The following is a 20,860-nucleotide window of genomic DNA, read 5'->3' as shown; positions in this document are numbered from 1 at the left end:
GCCCTCAAGGACGCTGGAGAGGCAGCTCAGTGCTACTTAGCCCTAGCCACATTCAGAGGAAAGAGAAAGGGGAAGGGGAGGAAGACCATTAGTAAATTGCATGCTGAGGTTTGTAAGAAGCTCCTCTGATGAGCCAGTGTTTCGTTTCTTCCTCCTTCCCCAAGGAATGCATTTGGAAGGTTCCTGGGCAGTGGGCCATTGCGAGCCTCCCACAAGGTCGAGACAGCAGTAGAGTAAGTACTATGTGGACCATCAGAAGAATAGGAAATTAGATTTGGGGTTAAAGGGTATTGCATGATGATGTAATAGATAGTTGTGTCTCTGAGGGAAGTGACTTTTTAAAATTAATTAATTAATTTATTTATGAGAAAGAACAAGTGGACATACCAGGGCCTCTAGCCACTGCAAGCAAACTCCAGACACATGTGCTACCATGTACATCTGATTTATGAGGGTACTGGAGAATCGAACCTGGATCTTTTGGCTTTGCTGCAATTAGCCTTAATTGCTAAGCTTTCTATCTCCCCAGCCCCGGAAGTGACTTTTGAAAAGAGACATGAATAGGAAGCTGCTTTCTTTTTTTCTTTCAAGAGAACAGCTCATTTATTTGTCAGGAGACTGAGTTTTTATAAGCAGTTGAGAGAGAGAGAGTAGGAAGAGGGTCCTAAGGGGATTGGTGGGTTCAAAGGTTGCTTGCCAATGCCTAGGGATGTTCATTCCAGCATGTAGGGAGTCAGGTGATCTGTATAGTGGTGGGAAAAGGTATGGGGTATGAGTCTCAGAAGCTGCTTTTAAAAAATGATAGGTCTGTGGCCTGACATCAAGTATGAAAAATAACAGGCCTGAAATGCCCCCTCCCTTACCTTGCATAGCCTCACTCTGTGTTTATTTTTCTGTGTAGGTGGGGGGCGGGGAGCTTATTAAGATCCCTCAAAACACCCAACTCACTAGCTTTGGACATTTATTCCAAATGGCAGACATAATAGCCTAACTCCCCACCTCCCCCTTTTTTTTTTTGGTTTTTGGAGGTAGGGTTTCACTCTAGCTCAGGCTGACCTGGAATTTATTATGTAGTGTCAGGGTGGCCTAGAACTCACGGCAATCCTCATAACTCTGCCTCCTGAGTGCTGTAAAGGTGTATGCCACCACTCCCGGCTTTGTCTTTGTTTCTTTTAAAAATATTTTCATTTATTTATTTGTGTATGTGAGAGAGAGACCAACAGACAGACAGAGACAGCACATGGGCTTACCATGACCTCTTGCCACTGTAAACGAACTCCAGGTCATGTGCTCCTTTGTGCATCTGCTTTTACTTGGTTACTGTGGAATCGAACCTGGGCCGTCAGACTTTGTCAGTAGGTATCTTTAACCCACTCATCTTTCCAGCCCTGTTTCTAATTGTTTATTTGAGAGCATGTATGTATGGATGCACAGGGCTTTCCATGGGCAGTAAGTGAATTCAGTCTGCCAGGCTTTGCAGCAAGTGTCTTTAAATACTGAGTCATTTCCCCAGCCCCCAGCCCCTAGCCCCATTTTCTTTGGAGTTTCCTATTTGACTTTTATAGTTTTGTAAATGCATCCTCTCGCACGCTGCACGTGTCTACTTTAGTCAAGTGTTCTTTCACACTCAGTGCCCTGGCCCTGGGTTTTACCATGCTGCGACTAGAATGTTGCCTTCCTCCTATGCTGTACTTGTTTTGGATACGTTCACTCATTTCTCCCTCCAGTGCTTTACATTCATTTGATTTTTGTCCCTGTACCTTGGCTTACTAAGGACTTTGATTTAATTGGTTCAGTTGGCATAAGGGTAAATAGGAGGTTTTAAATGTGGACATGTTCTGTAAGGCATCTCCTAGAAGGCCTGATAAGACCCAAACAGTAGTGGGGCATGCTTTGTTGCGCCTTTGGCTCCTGCGGGGGCTGGGTCCTGCCGTGGGCTTCCTTGTGCATCAGGCACTGGAGGCCCGTGCTCTTGTTTTCATTTTGCTTCATGTCATACTCTAGACACAGAGATTGAATCTAAAGCCTTGTGCTTGCTAGATGCGCAGTCTACCACTGGGCTGTATTAACCCTGTTCTGGTTCGTCATGGAACATTCCTATGGCTTCCCCTCAGTCCAGAAGCCTCATGCCATGGAACCTTTGTTAGATATGCTAATATTGCTGGTGGGCTGGGAGGGGGCAGCATAGTGAGCGCAGCTAAGGGTTCCCTTAGCTGTGAGGTCAGACATCACTGCGCTGCTGTATGCCACCCTCCATGAAGACAGCATTTTTGTTGTTGTTGTTTTTGTTTGTTTTGCTTTTGTTTTGTTTTTCAATGTAGGGTCTTGCTCTAGCCCAGGCTGACCTGGAATTTACTATGTAGTCTCAGGGTGGCCTCAGACTCATAGCGACCCGATCCTCTTACCTCTGCCTCCTGAGTGCTGGGATAAAAGGCGTGCACCACCACGCCCAGCTCAGTGTGAATTATATCCCATCTGTACATATTATAGCTCCCTCTCCTGTCTTGTGAGGTAGGGTCTTGCTGTAGCCTAAGCTGACCTAGAATTCACTGTGTAGACTCAGGCTGCCTTGAACTCGCAGTGATCCTCCTACCTCTGCCTCCCAAGTGCTGGGATTAGAGGTGGGCACCACCTACCTGGCAGTCATCCATTTTTCTTTGAATTTATGTGTGTCACACACAGACACCCACAGGTCTCTTACTGCGAACAGTTGCCCATCTAGCTTTACATGGGTGGCTGGAAAATTCAACCTGGTCTATCAGGCTTTGCAAGGAAATACCTTTAACTGCTGAACCAACTCTCTAGACCTGCCCTACAGAATGCCAATGGGAGCCAGGCGTGATGGCGCATGCCTTTAAATTTCAGCACTCAGGAGGCAGAGGTAGGAGGATTGCTGTGAGTTTGAGGCCACCCTGAAACTACATAGTGAATTCCAGGTCAGCCTGGACTGGAGTAACACCCTACTTTAAAAAAAAAAAAAAAAAAAAAAAAAAAAGGGATTTCAATGGAACGTTTTCTTAGTTAGAAATAAAATTTGTTTTGTTTTAAAAAGCAGTGGGTTGGTAATGTGATGAGGAAGATAGGCTTTGCTGGGGAAGCAGGCCAGCCCAGCAATTTCATCATACTCTCATAGGACATTGACACACTTATCAGCTGACCATTTGTGTGGAAGTTTTACTGCCACGAGCCGGTGAGTGAGGTAAGGACAGACACTGAGAGCCAGTCACCAGAAACTTAAAGCAGTTTGACCACATGACTGTTTGCTGCAGGTTTCACTAAGTTTGGGCTCCTTTTTTTTCTATTTTAGTTCTGATATTAAGAACTGTAAGCTTGAGCTACAGGGCACTCCATCTCAAAACAACAACAAACTATAACAGACACCATTTCTTGTTTTTTGTTTTTTTTTATTTCTTTTTGTTTGTTTGTTTGTTTGTTACAGATACCATTTCTGAAGGAGAAATAAAACAAACACAAACCTCACATCACCCAACTGAAGTTTGTTTTAAGATGTTAACACCTCTGAGTTTTGCAGTAGTGTTGTGTTTAATATCAGAGTATTATTTTTAAATGCTTACTGTCTTGTGCTAAGCATATTGATGTATGCCTTTAATCCCAGCATTTGGGAGGCAGAGGCAGCACCATTCCTTTAGCCCAGGCTGACCTCGGACTCACAGTGATCCTCCTACCTCTGCCTCCTGAGTCCTGGAATTTAAAGGCATGAGCCACCACTCTTGGTATCATTTATTTTTATTAATTGATAGCTTTGTCTGTCTGTCCAGGTTTTGCTGTTACTTGGGGGTTCTAACCAGATTTATTTAGTGTTCTGCACTGCCAGGCTGCTTGCTGGGGCTCTGCTCCTGCCCTCAGCGCACATTTCTTTGGCTTCTCTCTGAGTGCTCCTAGATGGCTAATTCAAAACAACACATACACGTGGCATTGTTCTTGAAAGTGCCTGTTTAAAAGTTCATGTTTGTGACTATAGGAAGTTAGACAATCTGAGATATTTCAGGCCAGTTTTATATCAACTAAAGTGAAAGGTGACTCATGATGGTAAATTATTCCAGGACACATTAGTGTTTGAGTGTTTTTTTACAGCGTGTCATGTAAAAGACCCAGACAGATGAGTTACTATCACGGCAGGGTTGTAGTAGGAAAAGTGAGAATTTGGTCTCTTTGCAGAGGATAACCCCATCATATGGTGTGATTGGATACACTGATGTTTAATATTTTTCATGGGCCTTATGCATGCTGAGCAAGCACTTTTCCTTTGAGCTACATCCTAGCCCTTTTTTTTTGTTTCTAATGCTGTGGCTGAATTCAGGATAGACAGGCAAAGGTGGATTGAGTGCATATTTGTGAAGTAGCCTATGATGCTGTTCACATGCAATGGGAGAATTTACATTTTTCATCTCAATATAGGCTGAAATGAGATATGATAGCCTCTATTCCCCTCTGATCAAACGTTGTGTGCATTTTGTGCCCTTGTTGAGACAGAGGCTTTAGCCCAGACTAGCCTTGTACTCCTCCTGAGCACAGTGGCTCACATGCTTGATCTCACATCTTTGAGACAGGAGGCTCACTGTGAGTTCTAACCTGGGCGAGAGTGAGACCCTACCTTCCCCAAAAAAAAAAAAAAAAAAATCCTCCTGCCTTAGTATCCTTCTTGCATATGTGTATAAATGGATGTATTCATGACACATATTTTATATTTCTGTGTTAAATACAGTCCTTTCACCAAGTTTATTGCATTGTAATGCAGGCCTGTGGTTTATGAGAATATGAGCAATACAGAGCCTTAATTAGAGTTTGCTTGAAAAACCATCTTTTCCTTCTGTGTCATGGTTTTATTGTTGCACATAGGTCTGTATCCTCTGCTCTCTACTTAATTTAGTTTTATTTTTCTCCTGCAGGCCCAGGCTGCAAGCACAAAGGAAGTTTGCTCAATCTCAGCCGAATAGTCCCAGCACAACTCCAGTGAAGATAGTGGAGCCTTTACTACCCCCGCCAGCTACTCAGATTTCTGACCTCTCTAAAAGGAAGCCTAAGACAGAAGACTTTCTTACCTTTCTCTGCCTTCGAGGTAAGCCTGGGAGGCTGAGGGCCAGGAGCAGACTGATGGACAGAGCGGGGTGAAACACGGGCATGGAAATTGTTTTTGCTCTATGCTGCTCTCCTCTCTTAAGTTCCCTGTTTGGTTTGAGGTCAGATTTTAAGTGAGAAATGGTAGGCTGAGGAACTTTGTCATCTCCACTCTCTCTCTCTTTTTAAAAATTATTTATTTATTTATTTGAGAGTGACAGACACAGAGAGAAAGACAGATAGAGGGAGAGAGAGAGAATGGGCGCGCCAGGGCTTCCAGCCACTACAAACGAACTCCAGATGCGTGCACCCCCTTGTGCATCTGGCTAACGTGGGACCTGGGGAACCGAGCCTCGAACTAGGGTCCTTAGGCTTCACAGGCAAGCGCTTAACCACTAAGCCATCGCTCCAGCCCATCTCCACTCTCTTGTGTGCTTGCATGTGTGGGTCAAGGCCAGAGTGTGACATCAGGTGTTCTCTACTCTTTACCCAGGCAGCACCTCCCACATAAGCCCAGAGATAGCCAGCTTGCTCTCAGAGTCTTGGACTCCACTTCCTGCATCCTGGACTTACATATAGGCCGTCTGACCTACCCAGCTTTTATGTGGGTTCTGGGGATCCAAACTCCATCCTCACACGTGCAGGGAAAGTGCTTTTCCACTGAATCATTTCTCTAGCACCTAGGAAGAGTTTTCTCTCGGGCCTTTCCCATTTGGCTTTTACAAAGCTGTTTCAATTTTATAATTTGATTTTTCTCATCCACCACTTCAACCTTCCCCCCCTTCCCTACACGTGGGCATAGTTTGCTTTATTGATTGGGTCATATTTCTGTGTGTAAGGAAGTTGTAGATGGGTACAAAACCTCTTTTTCTTGTGTTGGTGACCAAGGGTTCACTCCTCTCCCAACCTGTGTCATATTACAAATGCATGCTAGCCCTGTGTACAGTCAGGGTCGCATTGCTGGCAGAAATCACCTGACCAAGAGCAGCTTGTAGGAAAAAGGGGTTTATTTTGGCTTACAGACTCAAGGGAAAGCTCCATGATGGCAGGGGAAAACAATGGCATGAGCAAAGGGTGGTTATCACCTCCTGCCCAACAGCAGGTGGATAATTGCAACAGGAGAATGTGCCAAACACTGGAAAGTGTAAACTGGCTATAATACCCATAAAGGCTGCCCCCAACAATACACTGCCTCCAAGAGGCGTTAATTCCCAAATCTCCATCAGCTTTGAACCTAGCATTCAGAACACCTACGTTTATGGGGGCGGGGTGGCACTTGAATCAAACCACCACATCCCATAATTAACAACATGTCAGTTTCCACTTATGGAGAGGACCCACCAGGAGAATGCATAGTGAGGATAACACACACACACTTTCCCCCATTCCCCATCCTAGGTAGGGTCTCACCCTAGCCCAGGCTGACCTAGATTTCACTATGTAGTCTCAGGCTGATCCCAGACACAGCCATCCTCTAGCTCCTGCCTTGTGAGTGCTGGAATTAAAGGTGTGTGCCACCATGCCTAGTGATGACATTTTCAGGGAGGCTGAGTTTGGATCTTTATTTATTTGCTTGCTTGCTTGCTTGTTTGTTTTTCAAGGTACGGTTTCACTCACCCCATCAGAAGCCAAAAGTTTACAGTACTATGGCACCCTGTACTGTCCCCACCCCCATTACAGCGCTCATGTTGGTGCTTGGTAGTGTCCCAAGTTGGGAGTCAGATGGACCTGTGTGCACCAAGGCTAATCTTTGTTGCCTTCTACACCCCCCATTCTTGTTCCTCCTTCCTGCATCACTGCATTGGTTGAATTTACATCTGGATCATTTGACATCCTAAGTATGTTGATAGTCCTCGGAAACTCAAGACGTAAGGAAAGAGAATAGATATGTCTCCTTTAGAAACTCTATAATCTTTAGTGCAGTGAGGTAGGGAAGACTTCTCACCAATACATCTTAGGTTTTGCAAAGCTTCTTGCTGAAAGACCTTGAGATGCTAAGTGATGAATGTAGAGATGGGAAGGAAGAATTAGGAATGCAGGATGACAGGATCTGTGGCTGGGTTGACTATAAGGGAAGCGAAAAGAATGTGTAGCAGGTTGGGAGGCAAGGGATGAGGTGAGGAATAATGTCAAGAAGGGAAAGGTAGGGGCTGGAAGATAGCTCAGTGGATAAAGATACTTGCTTACAGTGCCTGAGGGCCTGAGTTCAGTTCCCCAGCCCCCACATAAAGCCAGCTGGACAGAGTGGCCTGGGTGTCTGGAGTTTGTTTAGTGGGCCCCCTGCCCACTAAAATAACTGAAAATCAAAAATAGCAGAAAGGTAGCCAGGCATTTGAAGGCTAAAATAGAAGAATCACCATGAGTTCAAGGCCAGCTTGGGCTACAGCAAGAATTTCAGGTCAGCCTAGGCTACAAATGAGAACCTGCCTTTAAGAAAGGAGGCTGTAACAAGGCCAGGTGGGTCCCTCATCTGTAGTTATGAGACTGGGTCAGGTAACCTTGTTTCAAGAGTGGTGGTTTGCCGGAAATGATGGTGATTGGTATCTTTATTAACCTAGAACTAAATCATGAACCATAGCAAATGGAAGCTACATTTTTCTTATAGTATCATGCTTCTGAATTTGAAAAGTGTTGTCAGTTGCTTAAAGGATTCTGCAAGCCAAGAGGCAGAGGTAGAAGGATTGTCATGAGTTTAAGACTAGCCTGGGATTATAGAATAAGTTCCAGCTCAGCCTGAGCTAGAATAATAATCTGTCCAAAATGAAACAAAACAGAATAAGGATTCTGCTGATATATTATCATATGTGTTCAGACACATTTTTCTTGGATGTCAACTAAGATTATTGTAGAACTATGTTTGTATTATAGGAAAAGTTGCATTGGTAGGCTAAGTAAAAGTAGATCATTCATACAAAGGGTTGGGGTTGGAAAGATGGCTTAGTGTTTAAGGTTCTGACTGGAAATCCTAATGACTTAGCTTCCATTCCCCAGTATCCATGTAAAGCCAGATGCACAAAATGATGTATTCATCTGGAGTTCATTTGTAGTGCCTAGAGACCTTGGCATGCCCATTCTGCTGTCTCTCTCTCTCTCTCTCTCTCTCTCTCTCTCTCTCTCTCTCTCTCTCTCTCACACACACACACACACACACACACACTCTCTCTCTCTCTCTCTCTCTCTCTGTCTCTCTCTGTCTGTCTTTCTCCAAGTTAGGGTCTTGGCTCTAGCCCAGACTGTCCTGGAATTCACTGTGTAGTCTCAGGGTGGCCTCGAACTTAATAGCGATCCTTCTCACTCTGCCTCCTGAATGCTAGAATTAAAGGTGTGTGCCACCATGCTCGGCTCTGTCTCTTTTCTCTCTCTGCTTGCAAATAAATAAATTAAAAAAATTTTTTTTTAAAAAGAACCAGGCATGGTGGCACACAACTTTAATCCCAGCACTCTGGATGCTGAGGTAGGAAGATCACTTTAAATTTGAGGCCAACCTGGGCCATAGCATAAGTTTGCACTCCAGATCAGTGTGGGCTAGAATGAGACCCTGCTTCAAAAACAAACAAGCAGACACACACACACACATACACACACACACACACACACACACACACACACACGATGGGGGGAAACAGAAGAAAGGGCTGTTAGGGGTGATGTTGTGCTCCAAAGAAGGAATTTTCTTTGAAAGGTTACCAGTGTCATCAGCAAGACAAATTCTAGGTAGGAATTAAAGTTCTGTTGTACTGCAACTCAGTTTATGGCTTTGGTTATGTGGCTTTTGTGTTTTTGTTTTTGTTTTGTTTTTTTCCCCGAGTTAGAATTTTGCTGTAGCTCAGGGTGACCTGGAATTCACTAAGGTTACATGGCTTTAAAGTGTCTCAAGGGGGTAGGAGGGATGGCTTACCGGTTCAGGCCAATTGACCCAGGTTCTATTCCCCAGGACCCATGTTAGCTAGATACACAAGGGGCATATACATCTGGAGTTTGTTTGCATTGGCTGGAGGCCCTGCTGCATCCATTCTCTCACTCTCTTTCCCTCTTTCTCTGTCAAATAGATAAATATAAAATATAAAGCTTACTATAAAGTGTTTCAAGGGCTGAGAGATGGCCCAGTGTTTAAGACACTTTCCTGCAAAGCTTAACAACCTGGCTTTGATTCCCCAGTACCCACATAAACCCAAGATGCAATAGCACATGCATTTGAAGTTCATTTGCAACAGCTGGAGGCCCTGGCACTCGCTCATTCACTTTCTCTTTATCTGCTTGCAAATAAAGAAAATGAAAAAAAAATTTTTTTTTCTTTTAAACTGGGACTGAAGAGATGGCTGGGCGGTTAAGGCACTTGCCTGCAAAGCCTAACGACCCAGGTTTGACTCTTTAGTACCCACGTAAGCCAGCTACACATGGTGATGCATGTGTCTGGAGCTCCTTTGGAGACTTGAAACTGGATTCTTTGGCTTTGCTGGCAAATGCCTTAACCCCTAAGCCATCTCCCTAGCCCAATGACATTTTTAAAATTATTATTTTCATATTTTTGAAACATCTTGTTGTGTAGCTCTGGTTGTTTTGGAACTCGGTGTGGTCCCAAACTCAGTAATCCTTCTATCTCAGCTCCCGAGTTCTACAACTATAGAGGCATGAAGCTGGGTGTGGTGGTGCACTCTTTTAATCCCAGCACTTGGGAGGCAGAGATAGAGGATTGCTGAGAGTTTGAGGCCACCCTGAGACTACGTAATGAATTCCAGGTCAGACTGAGCTAGAGTGGAGGTGGGTGGGAGGGGTGACAAAAAACTATAGGCATGAGTTACCTACCATTCCCATCTATACCTTCAGAAGATCTGGCAATTCTGTTTCTGATGGAGTGTACTCGTCAGAGTGTGCACCATGAATGGCTGTGACTTATTTTTAGATGTTGAAGACAGGAAAGTGGAGAAACAGGCAGTATCTTAGTGACAGGATTTAGAGGGAATCTTGTGTGCTTATATCATGCATATGTGCATGTGTGTTACTTTTAAAATACTGTGTCCTGTTTTCTGAGGTGATTGGGCGGGCATTTACATGGAGAGAAGGGTACTTAATACCTAATAATGTCATCCAAAGAATCAAGGACTCAGCCTTGAGGTTTCAAAATTATACATGTAAGAGAATCATCTCTCCATAGACAAACACTTCTTTGAGATGACACAAGCAAAAGGATCCAAGTAAGTGAAATCCAGGAGATTTTGGAGAGCAGTTTTGGAAAAATGCTGCGCTTGGGGAACTCTTAGGAGCCAGACAACCAAGTCTGTTCTTTCTTAGCTGGTGTGTTGAAGAACAAGAACTCTTCTTGCTCCTGCTTTTTGGAGGGGAAGAATCACCTTGGGTTTCAAAGATCTTTTGTATATTTGTTTTGTTTTTGTTTTTGTTTTTATTTTTTTGGTTTTTTGAGGTAGGGTCTCACTGTAGCCCAGGCTGACCTGAATTTCACTATGGAGTCTTACGGTGGCCTTGAACTCATGGTGATTCTCCTACCTCTGCCCAGCTTTTCTTTTCTTTTATATAGGGCAGCCTCTGGCTTTTTATAAATTTTATTTTATTTATTTATTTGCAAGCAGAGAGAGGTGGAAGAGAGACAGATAGAGAATAGGCACATCAGGGCCTCTAGCCACTTCAAACAAACTCCAGACACATGTGTGCCTTGTGTATCTGGCTTACGTGGTTCCTGGAGAAATGAACCTAGGTCCTATGGCTTTGCAGGCAAATGCTTTAACCACTAAGCCATCTCTCCAGCTCTCAAATATCTTTTGCTAGACCATTTATGGTTAGCTTATCTGGCTGTATTAATCCCTGAGGATGCATGGGATAGGGTTTTAGAAATTGGATGGACTAGATAAGATATTTTAATATAAAATTACTTTGTTGCTGAAAACTTGTATTTTGAAGTGCTTAAGGGATGTATTGATGACCCCTGATATACCACTTTAATAATAATTTTCCTTAAATTTTATATTAAAACTAGTAAGTGGTTAAATTTCCTCATGTGTCATAAAAGTAATTCTCATTCTTGGAAATTTTGGTAGCAAGGATAACTAGGCAAAAGTGTAAATTCATAATAGCTTCCTTTCATTTCCCAGAGCTCCCACTGTTAACATGTCTTTTTTTTTTAATTTTTTTTGGTTTGTTTATTTATTTATTTATTTATTTATTTGAGAGCAACAGACAGAGAGAGAGAGAGAGAGAGAGAGAGAGAGAGAGACAGACAGACAATCGGCACGCCAGGGCTACCAGCCACTGCAAACGAACTCCAGACGCGTGCGCCCCCTTGTGCATCTGGCTAACATGGGACCTGGGGAACCGAGCCTCGAACCGGGGTCCTTAGGCTTCACAGGCAAGCGCTTAACCGCTAAGCCATCTCTCCAGCCCAACATGTCTTTTTAGTGAGTCTCTTATTTAAGGGAACCTTCTGTGTGCACATACAATACTTAAAATTTCTCAAAATGGAATTGTGCTCTGTTGTTATCATTTGTAGCATCACATATATACTGGTTGTCATGTTAAAAGCTTAGCTAATTTTTTTCCCCTTTATTCTTTTTTCTTTTGGTCTTTTGAGGTAAGGTCTTGCTATAGCTCAGGCTGACCTGGAACTTACTGTGTAGTCTCAAACTCACAGTGATCTTCCTACCTCGTTCTCCTGCTTGCTGTGACTAAAGGTGTCCATCACTACAACCACAACTTTTTTTATTTTTGAGGTAAGGTTGCACTCTGGCCTAGGCTGACCTGGAATTAACTATGTAGTCTCAGGGTGCCCTCGAACTCACGGAGATCCTCCTACCTCTGCCTCCCGAGTGCTGGGATTGAAGGCATGTGCTGCCACGTCTGGCAACTGTTCCTTTTTTGAGGATGTCTCATGGTTTGTCCTGATGCCCTCTCCATTATATTTCCAAACATTGGAAATCAATGGCTGATGATGCATGTTGTCAGTGAGATCTTTGCCTCCTCTGAAGCATTTTCAGCGTTCATTTCAGCATTCAGTTGAATCCCATTAACACTTTTAGATCTGCATTTTTAATTTCATGTCTTTTTCTTGGTGCTGAGTTTAAACCAAATTGAACCTTGTCAGACCCGCAGCCCTCAGGTTGAGCTGAAGAGTGTAGTCAGTCACCCTGCAGGATGCTGAGTGCTGGCCGCAGTGCAGACATTGGTGTGAGTTAACAAGCTCATTACTTATAGGAAAGAGTCTGGTGCAGGAACGCTGAAGGAATCTAATCAAAGACCTGGAAGAGATAGACGTTTGTGGCCAAAGACTACAAGTCCTTCATTTCTGAAGGCCTTTAATGTCTCAGCACGAGGTTGCAGTGGGGAGGAGAATAAGTAATGGGCTGTGGGAAAGACAGCAGATGGAATTCTTTTAGCCATGTCTTCTGAGAACCATGTGGCCTGGACCCTAAACACCAACATTGCTATAAATCCGCAAGCATATCAGCTAGAGCCTTTTCATTCTAGGTTCAAAAGCTCTGGAGGTTTTAAAATATTCTGTCCTAATGGCACTCAGAGGTGATCAGCCCAGTTGGCAGGGCTGTTCTTTGCTATTCAGTGTCACGCCCTAGAATTTCTAAGGGAAGGCAGGGTGGAATGAACATTGGAGCAGGGCCCAAAGTGTTTGCCTGCCATATATTTATCTTTAAATAGCTGCTTTGAAGGGGCCCACATGTCTCTTGCCAGAGGCATAATTAGTATCTTCCAGGGTACACACGGGGAAGAGAGCTTGTGCGTGTGTGCAGCGCCTCGTACTGTCGCAGTATTTCCTGCCACCAGTCTCGTTATTCTTAATGAGTTCTGTCTTCTTCTCTTTGTTCTGACTATAATTATTAAGAGATTTAAAAGAGCTTAATGCAGCAGAGCAATGGCAGGTTAAATGATTCTCTTATTTACATTTTTCTCTTTATGGGGCCCTGCAAATGAGGGAGAGTCCCAAAGGGGGACTCTTGGAACATACACAGCAACACACAGTTCATTCTTATGAGGGTGGTTGTCAATCTACAGGCTCAGTTCTGCCCAGTGTAGAGAACCTTTGGGTGTGGGGGGTGATTCTGAGTACAGTAGCTGTCAGCCATTGTGATACCTTGCTGTCTTGTTTTGGGACTGACTGCCTTTTGTTTCCCCTTTCTTACAGAATCTTCCATGATCTGCTGTCGTTCAGCTGCTAATTCATTCAGACAACCTTTATTGAACCCGTTTCTGTGCTAGACACTTAGGAAACAGAGATTAAGCACAGGAAGCAGAGTGCAGTGGTAGGTGAGACAGGAGGTGGTGAGGAGTGAGAGCTCCAGGGTAGGAGGTGCTGCACATGCGAGCAGGGAGGGAACCGCCCCAGGTTGGCTGGGGCGACTACAGAAAAGAAGGGCATTTGGGCTATGGCATAGAAGAGACTTTGCCAGAAGGGATTCTGCAGAGACCTCAGCCAGGGCATAGGCTGTAGAGGGATGAGTTTGTGTTGGTTTGGGTTAGTTGCTAAGCCGGCATTGTTGAAGTGAGTATGTTCGGTTGTGGTTCAGGTCACATGTGCCGAGGGCCAGATATTGGGGCACCGCAGAAGCTGGCATCTGAGACAGGACTGAATATACCTAGCAAGATAGGAAGGTGGTCGTGGCATTCTTCAGAACCTGACGAACCTGCTTTCAGTGTGGACATTATTGTAGAAACTCAGGCAGAAGGCTGGCCCTAGGTAGATGGCTCATGTCCTTTTCAGTTGGTGCTTCTTCTTGCCCAAAGTGGATATTTAGTTTTTGTAGCACATCGTTGCTGGGGTGTTTGAATGCAGCTAGTGAGTGTGTGAGGTGGGTCCCAGAGACTTAGACACCCAAGAACAGTTGTTATTCACAGTGAGTCTACACAGAGCTGGCGGAGAGAAAGGAGAAATAGGTTTGAAATTTGGGTAGAACAGTCCTAAAAGGACCCCTGAATATAACTTATCATACAGGTCATGGGAGAGGCAGCTCAGTGGAGTTTTCTCTGCTGTCAGCGTCTGGCCTTAACCATAAGGAGCACATATTCGCTGCACCACTGACCTTGAGCATTGAAGAGGAGAATTGTAAGTAGGGCAAGTACAAAAGTCTGAGATGATTTAGAGGTCATAGAATGAAAGTGGATTAACCTGCTAGGAAGCAATATGGAGCAAGGTGACGCTAACAATGAACTCCCTTGAGCGAAATGGGAATACATGATGTCATATAAGCTCTTTGGGGAGGAAGGCAAGCTGGTACACAAGGCTTTTGAGGTTCCTTCTATAAGGTGTTGCATCTTAATTTCTGAGCAAAGAACTATGGGACTGTAGTGGTTTCTGCTGCCACCCTACCCTTTGCTTCCTCCAAATCACACTAGCTGGATGCTTTTCCTAAGCTCTGTGCCCCTAGTGTCTCAGCAATGTGCGTGCTAGGACAGTTAGTCTACACGCAGTGAAGAGTCAAAACAGCGGAATTCTTGAGATCTGACAAGGATGGATCCCTTTTAATTATCCTGTGACCTTGACTCTGAGGGTTGGTCTGGCTTCAGGACAATTGGCCTCTGACCACATCGCCCTCCCAGAAGATAAAGCAGGTGCCTCTCTTTCCCTCCTAAGGCTGCTGGCCCAGGCTTCATGTTATTTTCCAGAATCCTTTCTGTTCTTCACTGCCTAGAGAATGCCTTTATATTTCTTTGGCTTTTTGAAATCCTTTGAGAGAAAGTAGTGCTGTGCTCATTGTTGGCCAAGCACCTTACTGGCCACGGAGGTTTCATCCTGTACATTGCTGCTGTCTGTGCCTTCAAAAAACATGACAGATTAATTAGTGTTTGTCTCTGATTTGATCTGAGAAGGCTGTGCATAGCTCACAAGGTCACAGAAGACTCTGGTGGCCTGGTGCTGACTAGTAGTTTTCGGTGAATTATTCTTACTTCCCAATCTTTTTTTTTTGAGGTAGGGTCTTGTTCCAGCCCAGGCTGACCTGTAATTTACTCTGTATGTAGTTTCAGGGTGGCCTTGAACTCGCAGAAATCCTCCTACCTCTGCCTCCCAAGTGCTGTGATTAAAGGCATGTGCCACCATGCTGGCTCTTCTTTTCTGTTTTTTGAGACAAGGTCTCATTCTGCTGTCCAGGCTGGCCTGGGACTCACTATATGTAACCTATAGCGGCCTTGATCTCCCCAGTGCTAGATTATAGGCATGTACTACCACAACTGGGTTATGTCCTACTGGAGATTGAAGCCATCCTACTGGCACTTCATGTACTCACCAACTGACCTATGTCCCCAGCTCCCAGCTCCCAGAATCTGTTCTGTTGTTCTTTTGTTTGTTTGTTTGTGTTTAGTTTTTGTTTTGCTTTTTGTTTTTTCAAGGTAGGGTCTTGCTTTAGCCCAGGCTGACCTGGAATTCACTGTGTAGTCTCAGGGTGGCTTGGAACTCACAGCCATCCTTTTACCTCTGCCTCCCTAGTGCTGGGATTAAAGGTGTGCACCACCACACCTGGCTTGCTTCCAAGTCTTAAGGTGAGGAGTTGCTGTCATGTCTGCTGTGAGGTGTGATGTGTGTCTTCAGGTGTGATTCTGATGGGATGTGTACTTAGGTGCGTTTGAAGCTTCCTGTGCAGAGACATTGGGGGAAGGTAGGAAAGTGGTGGGTTGCAGCTTTAATCACAGCAGCTCTTGATTAATTTATGAGACTGATGCTGGGAGACATGTGGTGCCTGTTAATTCCCCTGGCGTCTCTTCCTGGCGAGAGAGAAGAAATTTTCTCTATCTGGAATCAGATGGGCATACACATTACATTGTGTGTGTGTCAAGGTTGAATCATTTAGTCCACTGTCTGAAGGCACCTCATGACTGGGAAGTCATTGACTCTGCAAAAGATGTTCACGTGGCTGAAGGCTCCAAAACTCCTTACACTACTTTCACCTTTTCTAACCATGGAGTCCATTTTGTATTTCCACACTGATCTAGCATCTGATCTGCTTACCTTCCTGTTTGGTTAGAAAAAAGGATAGGGAAGCCAGGCATGGTGGTGCACTCCTTTAATCCCAGCATTTAGGAAGCAGAGGTAGGAGGATCTCCATGAGTTTGAAGCCACCCTAAGACTACATAGTGAATTCCAGGTCAGTCTTGGCTAGAGTGAGACCCTACCTCAAAAAACAAAAACAAAACAAACAAACAAATTAAAAAAAGATAGGAAACAACATTGCTTATATTTTGCTTATATCAAGCATGACAGGGCTGGGCGTGGTGGGCACTTCTTTAATCCCGTCAGAGGCAAGAGTATTGCTGGGCGTGCAAGTCCAGCCTAGGACCACAGCGCGATTTCCAGGTCAGCTAGAGTGAGACCCTGCCTGGGGAAAAAGAAGGAATGACAGGCCGTGGAGAGAAAGGTCATGGCTTAAATTCCTTGCTTGTACTGCCTGCTGGCTGGAATTCAGTTCCCCAGGACTCAACGCAGAGCAGCTGCACAAAGTGGTACATGCGTCTGGATTCCAGCGCATCAGCAAGAGGCCCTCCATGACTTTATGCCCATGAGCTGCTTTTGAAGCTTACTAATTATTTCCCCCAATAGAACCACTTTGCATTGAGTTGCTTATAGTGCTTTTTGTTTGTTTGTTTGTTTTTTGAAGCAGGGTCGTTTACTCTAGCCCAGGCTGACATGAAACTCTACTCTGTAGCTCTGGCTTGGGATTAAAGGTGTGTATCACCATGTGCCTCAGAGTGCTTTTTGTATGCATTGCCTTTCACCCTTGTGGCCATCAGATTCATTTTGGCTAGAATTGCCAAGAATTCTCCCTATGGAAACTGACTGGAGGGGCCAAGTGACTGACCTCAGGCTACTGCTGCCTGTGGCCTTTTAAGAGACCTCATTCATGGTCACTTGCATGAATGAATGTGTAAATGTAGACTTGTGGCTTGTTTGCCCCCCCTACCATGTAGAATAGTGTCTAGCACAAACATTACTGGATTAATGAACTAAGCTGAATGCTGGAGTTGTTGCTGTCTGTAGCTCTCCACTGTCACGGGGTAGAGCTTCTCTCCTGCCTCCGGTTTAGGAAATAAGTAGATAACTATTCACTGACCCAGGCCCCTATCACTTTCCTTTGAAGTTTAGCTTTAAAAAAAAAAATCTAATATGATAGTGGGGAGATGCTTACTTTTCATTCTTTTCGTGTATTTTAAGATTGAATCCTCAGAAATGGCAACCCAGCAGGCCACCCCCATGTTAATTGGGTCAAACTGCAGACTTAAGACTCCGTAGCTAAATGACTGTGCAAGGGAATCCCTTAAGGGTCTTTCCAAAAGAGCCCAGATATGTTTGCTTTGCTAAGAACTGGTTGAGGGAGGGAAGATAATGAGAAGGATTGCTTGTCTGGTTACATATTTCGTAGAGAGGAATCCCACTTTATAGAAGCCCAAATTAGAGAAAGCAAGCTTTTGGATTAAAATGATTTCTGTTGTGGTTGTAGTATACCACAGTTTGATTTTTGTCCAGATGAAAACATTTGGTTTACACTTCAGTAAATACTGTGGAGACGTTGCCAGCTAATTTTGAAAAGTAATGAAATACGGCTTTGGCACAGAGCAGATGCATCCCCATTCCTCGTTCCTCTTTATCTGATCCAAGTTCTGAGTTTTTACACATTTGCTAATGCACTTGAATAGTCAGGAGAAAAAAATATGTCAGTGATTTTAAGTATAGTTTTCTATTAAAATTACAGACTTCCCACCAAAAACAAAACAACCTTAACCGTAAAAGCACTTAACTCTATGCATTCACTGTTCATTAATCATTTCTTTTTAAAAAATTCAGATTTGTGATATTTATTTTCTTTTTAAAAATATTTATTTATTTGTAAGTAGCGAGAGAATGAGTGTACCTGCAAATGAATTCCAGATGCATGTGGGTACTGGGGAATTGAACAGGGTTTGTTAGGCTTTGCAGGCAAGCACCTTAACTGTTGAGCCATCTTTCCCTAGCCCATTAATCATTTCTTTTAAAAAACAATGTTTATGGAGGAGAGATACTATATGAATTCATGTGATAAGTTGGTCTATTTCATTTCTTCATTCACATCACAAAGGTGGTCTTGTGTGTTGGAGTGGTTGCCCCAAGAACTGAGGGCAGAACTCGGTGTGGAGTCGCTGGGCTGCTCCCAGTCTGCCTTGCTCATCCCTTCCTGCCCTCCTTGCAGCAGCCTTGACTCCTGTCCTGAGAGGAATGCCCTTTCTCTGGAAAGGGTTTCCTGCTGCCAGTCACCTTTATCCTAGCTCTGCGCTTGCTGCTGCCATCCTTGTACCTCCATTCTTATTCTTTTGAATACTAGGCTGACATGAGCTTTGAGCTTTTCTGACATTTGGAGGAATGGGGTCTCCTTAATGACATTTCTTGGTATGAAACTGACATTTATATGCCTATAATAGAAAAAATATATACACACACATTATTGTTCCCCCCTCCTACTCCCCCGCCCGTAAGGTCTTGCTCTTGTGCTAGACACTGTGTAGCCTCAGGCTAACCTTGAACTCACAGCAGTTCTCCTACCTCTGTCTCCTGAATCCTGGGATTAAAGGCGTGTGCCCCCATGCCCAGCTACATTAGGTTTTTGAGTTCTATATAGTGGTGCACCTTTATATTGAGTCAGCTTCAGTATAATACATCCTGGAACATACATGTTCACCCCTTTATTGTAAGGAACATGTGATGATGTTCCCCAGTTACAGTCAAGTAGCTCTGTGCATGCATTAAGGATGTGAAATCTCTTCCTTTCCTTAATGTTTTGTTTCTAGCATATTTCTCCTATGTCTTGTTTGTAAGGTAGGTAATCAGATTGTATGTAGTTGAGAAGGAAATAATAGTCTTCAGTAATCACATGGTTTCAGAAATGCTTTTTAGCTATCCGTTAATTGAGGTTGTGCCTTAGCTGTTTTCTGGGTTATCAGTCACCCTATCCTGAATGTCCATGGCGTAAGAGAGGCCTCTGCTGGTGGTGTCGCAATAAGAAAGCCCAGTGCTGCTTGGGCTTCATGTTTCCAGCCCTGTGATTCCTCCAGTCAGTGCTGGCTGGAATGCTAGTTTGGCTGCATGGTTAGTTAGCAAATGGATGGGCCAGCAGGATTCCTGAAGGAATTCCACAGGTGTGTGGTGATACAGGGTACATGGTACAGAATAGTAGCATGAAATTGTTGGAAAATACATACATACATACATACATACATACATTTAATTTGCTTTTATTTTTATTTTTCAATTTTGGGTTTTACTCTAGCCCAGGTTGTCCTGAAATTCACTATATGGTCTCATGGTGGCCTTGAACTCCTACCTCTGCTTCCTGAGTGCTGGGATTAAAGGCATGCACCACCAAGCCTGGCTGATTTAATTTTTTTGTCTCAGGAAGGCCAAGGAGATGTGCAGGTAGATGGGCTCAGCTTCATTTGGGAGGTGTGTGCTTTCTGTGTGAAATATAGTTATTACCAAGCAGTGCCTTCTTATAGGAGGATGAGTGTTGTCCTTGCATGGTTACAAATGATGTTGGAACTAAGGCATCTTCTCCTTTCTGGTGGTAGAGAGCTGACAACTGCACCTTCAATCCTTTGTGGTTCACCTTCTCCTGAAAAGGTGTTTGTTCCCAGTCTATAGGGGAACCCTTCATCACACATGTTCTTTTATTGATGGTTTCTTTCTCTTCAGGTGCATACCAGCTTGTCAGACATATGTATAAAATCAAAATCGCCATTTAGGTCAAAAGCAAACTGCTTTTTCCCCTGCTGTCTCATACTCTTTAGGTATTTGCATTGTTACAATTTTAAGATCTTTTGGTTGGAGAGTAAGTAGCCAATTACTTTCTTCTGTACAGTTCTCTTAGCTTCTGGCTTGCAGATTGTTCTTTCCCATATCTGACTCTCCTCCCCCCAACGATTCTCCCTCAGCTACTCTCTCCCCCCATTTACCCATTCAAGATCTTACTACTGTACAGCTCAGGCTGGTCTGGCTCTCACTATGTAGCCCAGGCTGGCTTTGGACTTGTGATAATCTATTGCTTCAGCTTCTTGAGTGCTGGGATTACAAGAGTGTACCACCAGGCCCAGCTGTTTTCTGTTTTTGTTAAGTTGTTCATCATGTTAGGCAGGATGGTTTTTCCCACTGTACTTGAAAAGCAGATTGTTTGTTTGTTATTCAAGGTAGGGTCTCTCTCCAGCCCATTCTGACCTGGAATTCACTATGTAGTCTCAGTCTGGCCTCAAACTCACAGCAAACCTCCTACCTGTGTGTGATAGTTTGAATAAATGCCCCACAGTAGATTCAGGAATTTATTAAAAGTTCTTGGATTTCTAGTCACCTGGATGGAGGAGGTGTCAGGTGGTGGTCCAGCCCTAAGGAGTGGTGGTGGATTTGACATTCCAGTCTAAAGATATGCAACGTGCCTGAGTTCTTCTGGAGTTCCTGAAGTGTGCTTGAGATTTGGCTTGTGGCCTTTCTCTCTCTCTCTACCTGGATCTGTGAAGATAGGCCAGCTTCTTCTACCACTATGGAACCTCCCCTGGAAAATATCCCTTCCTCCATAGCCCTGTCTGGTCTAGAGGTTCATCTCAGTGAACCTGAAGCTGTCTGCTACAGAAATTGGTACTAAGAGTGGGGTAGAGTGTTGAAATGAATCTGATCGTGTGGATTTTGGTCTTTGGGAACATTTTTTTTTTTTTTTTTGTATTGACAACTTTCATAACATGGTAATTCCCTCCCTCCCCCACTTTCCCCTTTGCAACTCAACTCTCCTTCATAGCCCTTTCTCCTCTCAATCAG

General features: G+C 44.0%; 1 protein-coding gene across 5 annotated transcripts in view; it reads left to right on the top strand.

The window, feature by feature from the left end:
• Jarid2 (jumonji and AT-rich interaction domain containing 2) overlaps positions 1–20,860 on the top strand; it is a 289,580-nt gene that overhangs the window by 210,314 nt on the left and 58,406 nt on the right. For all 5 annotated transcript variants that reach the window (XM_045136482.1, XM_004667940.2, XM_045136481.1 and 2 more), the window contains one exon: positions 4,911–5,080. In XM_045136482.1, the coding sequence (XP_044992417.1) occupies positions 4,911–5,080 (170 nt within the window). The remainder of the gene's footprint in view (positions 1–4,910; positions 5,081–20,860) is intronic.

This window comes from Jaculus jaculus, chromosome 17 (assembly GCF_020740685.1).
Source record: "Jaculus jaculus isolate mJacJac1 chromosome 17, mJacJac1.mat.Y.cur, whole genome shotgun sequence".
NCBI classification, from domain to species: Eukaryota; Metazoa; Chordata; class Mammalia; order Rodentia; family Dipodidae; genus Jaculus; species Jaculus jaculus.
The sequence above is the reverse complement of the archived record's forward strand: the minus strand, read 5'-3'. Positions and strand labels throughout refer to the sequence as shown.